The sequence below is a fragment of the Agelaius phoeniceus genome, chromosome 6, assembly GCF_051311805.1.
Source record: "Agelaius phoeniceus isolate bAgePho1 chromosome 6, bAgePho1.hap1, whole genome shotgun sequence".
Lineage (NCBI taxonomy): Eukaryota > Metazoa > Chordata > Aves > Passeriformes > Icteridae > Agelaius > Agelaius phoeniceus.
This window is the reverse complement of record NC_135270.1, coordinates 796,362-801,917: the sequence shown is the minus strand read 5'-3', so window position 1 is coordinate 801,917 and position 5,556 is coordinate 796,362. Positions and strand designations below refer to the sequence as shown.

Below are 5,556 nucleotides of genomic sequence, written 5' to 3'. Positions count from 1 at the left end.
GAAAGAGAGAGACAGAGAGAGAGCGAGAGAAAGAAAGAGAGAAAGAAAGAGAGAGACAGAAAGAGAGCGAGAGAAAGAAAGAAAGAGAGAGAGAAATAAAGAGAGACAGAAAGAGACAGAAAGAGAGCGAGAGAAAGAGAGAGAGACAGAAAGAGAGAGAGAGAAAGAAAGAGAGAGAGACAGAAAGAGAGAAAGAGAGAGCAAAAGAAAAGGGAAAAGGAAAGGAAGAAAAAAAAAAAAAGAAGGAAGAGAAAGGAAGAAAAAAAATGAAAAAGGAAAAGGGTGAGAGTGAAAAAGAAAGAGCCAAAGTGGAAAAGGGGGTGAAAAACAGAGTGAAAAAAAGAAAAAAGAGTTGGAGTGGAAAAGAAAGGACATTCGGGAGGGGCGGTGCTGCCTAAGGTGCTTCCGCGCCCAGGAGCGAAGGAGCCGTTTGATCCCCTGGCGGGAGCGCAGCTCCCGGTGGCGGAGAACGGAGCGGTGGCTGTCAGTCCGAGACTCCAACTCCCGGCAGGCCCTGCGGCCGTAAAGCGCGGCGTCTGACGCAACGGCCGACGCGCCGTAGGAGTGGCTGGCGGGCCGAGGCGGCCGCGTGCCGGGGGAGCGGGCTGGGCGCGGGCAGCTCCCGGCGCCTGTCCCGCGCGGGACGGAGCCGCGGCAGCGACGCTGGAGGGGCGAAGCCTCCGTCCGGCCGCCCGCACGGAGCCGAGCGGCGCGGAAGGGGCGTCCGCCCGGTGCCTCGGCCTCGCTCAGCGGTCCCGGTGGCGGGGGCTGAGCTCGGGCGGGGCGCGCTGCCGCCCGCCGATGGCGGAGCGCCAGGCGGTGCTTTGCTGCCGCGGGCCGGGAGCTGCAGGAGCCGCCCCGGGCGAGCGGCGCCGGGCGCTGCCGCGGTCACTGTGCGGCGGCTGCCCTCGGGCTGGCGGAGGCGCGGGAGCCGCCGAGCTGCAGCGTCTCCCTCGGGCCGCTGCCGCTGCTGCGGGCGGGGGCGGACGAGCGGCTGCGGAGGCGGCTCCGCGGCGTGCTCAGCCTTGCGAGCAGAGAGCGCTCGACATCGCTGGCATGACACGGCTGCTGAGTGCCTCAGTGCTCGTGGCTCTTCCTTCCACGCAAACAGATGGAGCGGCATCGCTGAGCAGTAAAACACAGCGATGGCCCGGAGAATGGCGAGCGCAAGGAGCGCCGGGCAGGATCCTTCTGATGGCACAGGTGCGATCGGCAAACTCAGCCCCTTGTGCCCCTACCCTCCCGACCCCCAGGGGAAATGCTCTCCAGCCTCGAGCTGCTGAGAGACAAAACGTGTGATTTGACACTAGGGTCCGGAAAAGGTTTCCGTTTAGATTAGCAAATGCCTCAATTGTTCTTGGCTACATCCTAGGATCGGTTTTAGGCAGTGACTTTCTACCGCTTGTCGGATTTTCTTGTGCAATGGTAAGAAAATAGGCAGGTCTGATACTGGTTTCGCTTTTTTTCTACTTCATGTTCCATGAGCTGCTTTTATCCAAGCAATTGTTTTAAAGTTCTACTGTAGGCGTTTCTGGTTCACTTTTTTTTCTTTGCAGCACCCGTGACTTTTTTTTTCCTCTAAATCGGCAGTGAATATAGCTGAGTAAAATTACCTTGGTTTTCTTCCTTCTTAACTGTTTTTATTGATAATCTTATTTGAATATGCAGAACAAGTGGGTATGTCCTGTAACATAGCCTAGCTTTTCTTGTTTACAGGGTACTCAGAAAATATTTTTCCCTTCGAGTCCCACTGAAACATTCTCCGTGCAATCTCCGTTAAGGTCTGTGTTTAGAAATAAGCCACCATCAGCTGAGATATTTGCCTGTGTACCTTTTCCTGTAATTCAGAGCTTGCGTTCTGTGGTTTTTATGATAAACCTATCACACATGTAAAAATGATTTTGCAAGTCTTAATCGTTGAAGGCAGCAAGAAGTGGTTTTAAAGCCTGTTCTTGAGCAGTCAAAGGGAAAAAGTGTGAATTTGATGCTGAACTTGTCCTTTTTCATTTGACTTGCCTTGAATTATTTAGGAAGAGAGAGAACTAGAAAAAAGAGAGAAATAGAATTGGTTCTTGAGCCCTCCTAAAATGCTCCCCGTGATTCTGTGTGGAGCCCAAGTGAAGGGTGATGGAACAGAGCCCCTGTGCTTTAGAAGGAAATCAATTTCAACCTGATCTCCACCCTGAGTCTCCCTAATTTCTGTTTTTAAAATGCAAACTCAGTTTAGGAAGTGTTGGGAGTTAGTATTTTGGGGAAGAAATGGCAGTTGCACAAACCGTTCCATTTCCCAGAGGCTCTGGGAAGGATTCATTTTGTAAGCGCTGTAACTGCCATCGGTTGGGGGTTCGGGGTTGGAATGTGCACTTGCCCTCCTATAAAGCACTCGTTCATTTGCATTTCAGTGCCAGGAGTCTGGAGAAACTGGAGAAGAGCCCAAGAGACATTTTACATCCTGAGATACAAAAGGTAGGAAGTGACTTTTCTTTGTTTGGTTCTTTTTCTTTATGATTTCCTGGAAATAGAAGTAATTAAGTATAGATACCAATGGTTTGTTTCTTCCAGTAGCTAATAATAAGAATAATAATAATCTAATACTACTTAAACTGTCTCTTTATCCATTGAACTGGCCATTTTAAATCCAAACTTGTAAACACAAATAAAACCATCATCCTTGTAGAATCTTTAATAGGAGGGGGCTAAAGATGCTGTTTTTGTTGACAGGATTTATTGGTTCTTGAAGGGCAAGAGGTGAGTACAAGCCTAACTACTTCTTGCTCACAGACCCGTCCGGTGAATACGGCTTTGTATTTTGATGGGCTTTTGATGACTTCTAAATCAATTGCTCGTTACAGTAAAAATAAGTCCTGTTTTTTTGAACATGACAGCAAAAATAACTTGAAGCACCAACTAAATAATAATAGATCACCAATTTAAGTTAATGATTTTATGCTATACTATCAAAGTTTAAAGGTAAATCATTATGTATTAGGAGATGGTATAAAATGTATGTTCTAATGCGTAGGATGTATGCAAAGATTAGAGGAAACAAATTTTTATGTCTTCTGTTTGACTGTTTACCAAATAACATTTGGTTTTATTTCCCAGGGATTGGTGAATTTTAAATTTGGAGTCCTCTATGCTAAGGATGGTCAGCTTACAGGTGATGAAATGTTCAGTCATGGTGAGGTTTTCACCTTCTCCTTAATTGTTTTGCTCATCTGAAAAAAAAAAAAAAAAAAGGCAAGTTAAAAAAGGTATGTTTATTATTTGTTACCCTGTTCTGATCGTTTCCTCAGTATTTGCTGGAGCTCTGCTTACCCAAGCTTTGGGTAAAACAAGCTTTGGGTTCCTTCTGTCCCACTGGGTGTTGCCCAGTTTGGTTGCATCTGGTGAAATTCACCCTGAGCCCTTACAGAACCAGCTCAAACCACGTGAGAGCCATTCGCAGCTCTCTCAGGACACCCGGAGAAGGATGGGTGACGTTTCTGAGCATCTGGCAAGTGCACTTCTATCAAAACTCGGCCTGTGACATTGCTGGGGAAAACCCTTCTGTATCCTGAAGGGTTCCTCAAACTCTGTTGAGGATCCAGTTAGCAGTTGCTCACCTGGATGGTTCCAGCTCCTCAAGTTAACACTTGTACTCTTGCCATGTAGTTTAGATCTATTGTAGTTTTGTTATTTTGCAAGATTTTACGTCTTTGGACAATAACGTGCATTTCACTCTTTGGAACCTCTCGGATCGTGCTTTGGTGCAGCACCACCTAATGGGACACTTGGCTGCTGTGCTGAAGGGCTTGGTTACTGGAATTGTAAATCCCGGAGAGTTTGTAAGTCTTCTGTCCCCAGGGAGGTGTCACGCTTTGTTCACCGTTGCTCTGTTTGTCGGGTGCTGCTTCTCGTCGGAGGTATTAACTTCAAACTGCCCTGTTCTTTTTTGAACTTTTTTTCCTGGTTCTCTCCGTAGGGCAGGGAAGGACTCTCGTATCCCGGTCGTCAGACTCAGCGCTGCCCGAGAAGATACAGAGACTGTAAAAATCATAAGAAGCAGCTAGGACTGCAGAGGAAACAAACTGGAGAGAACAAAAGGTGACATTGTTCTCCTTCCCCTGGATTAGAAACATCCACTGCGCTTTGATGCCGGTGGCTGCCAGGGGCTCGTTAGGTCTCTTGAGGCAGGTGTAGGTGTTCACTTGTAGGTTCTATTTTTTGGCAAAGGACCACGAGAGAAGTTTATTTATAGATCCAAATAAACATTCATCTTATCTGAACATAACCTGTCATCCCCTTTCTGACATTAAGGACTCCTGTATAAATACTTGGGGGGGTTTTCTTTGTCATTTCTGAATGGTTCCATTTTGCCGGATACTTGAACAAATCTGAGGGGGTTTAATTGCATACTGCTTCCTTGAAATTCTGTTGGTCTCTGATTGGAACCCTTCTTGTACTGCTTAATGAAAGACTTCTGATGGTGTTTTCTTGCCTGTTTGTGGTTAAGGTCATGCTCTGATGCATTTACAGAAGCCATGGCAGGAGAGAGTCAGCTGCTGGAGAAGAGGAGACAGTACTATCCCTGTGCAGCACGGAACTGTGCCACTGCTGTGTCATCAGCTGTGTCTGCACTGAAAGTAGCCACCTTCACTTGTAGGTAGCTCCTTGGTGCTTTAGGACACGCTGAGGGATTTATTCCTTTTGGGATCCACGATGAGAATTCCCAAGAGAGGTAGTAGTAATAAGGTATGAGACTGGAAAAAAGCCTGTGTCCTTGGAATGTTGTTGTTGTCGTCAAAAGTTAATTTTTCCTTCTTTCTTAGCCAGTAGTCAGCTTTTTGCTTTATTTTTTGTGGTATCAGTATTTGATTGTTTAAAAAATTGCTTCAGAAGAACTGCAGTGGCTGGCCACCAGGACCTTGTTCCGATTTGCCTATTTGCTTGTAGCTAAAACGTTTCCATATTGTTTATCATTCTATTGAAGAAACTGCTGCCCAGTCAACTAAGAACTGAACATCTCTCTGTCTAGGACATGGGGAGAGGATTTAGGTCATGTCTTTGTTTCCAGAAAAAAGTTCCAGTGTAGTTTCTAACTAGAGGAAAAGGGGGGGGGTGCAGACTCGGGGCTCTGATGCCACTGGGGGCACCCCGAGGTGCCCAGGAGAGGGAGCCCCACTGCGGTGCAGGAGCAGGTATGTTATCACGTACTAGAGAGCAAATTATAAATAGAAATATGAAAATTATAAATATAAAAATATTTTTTAAGTCGTTAAATAAAGCGTGTTTCTTTTACTTGTCAATAGGCAGGGTTTTGATGATAAAAATTATAAATACAAAGAATATGAAGGTAGAAATCTAAGTCTAGAAATATATCATAAATACATACAGATAACGTTTAAAACTAGAAGAAAAAATCAGTTGCAGCAGTAGATACGATACATAATATAAATAATAATTTAAATACATGTCTAGAATTTTATAGATATTATAGATAATTATTAATAGATTGCATCAAAAGAAACTATAAATATAAATGTGAATATAATTATACAAAGTATAAAAATATTT

General features: G+C 45.4%; 1 protein-coding gene across 1 annotated transcript; it reads left to right on the top strand.

Annotated features, from left to right (window-relative positions):
• The first annotated feature begins 205 nt into the window (after positions 1 to 205).
• On the top strand, positions 206 to 5,288 carry LOC129122107 (uncharacterized). The gene is made up of 6 exons (XM_077179454.1): positions 206 to 1,203; positions 1,717 to 1,781; positions 2,403 to 2,466; positions 3,106 to 3,160; positions 3,965 to 4,086; positions 4,522 to 5,288. Exons 1-5 carry the CDS (start codon positions 802 to 804, stop codon positions 4,030 to 4,032), a joined length of 654 nt encoding a protein of 217 aa, XP_077035569.1. The 5' UTR covers positions 206 to 801; the 3' UTR covers positions 4,033 to 4,086; positions 4,522 to 5,288.
• The last annotated feature ends 268 nt before the right edge of the window (positions 5,289 to 5,556 follow it).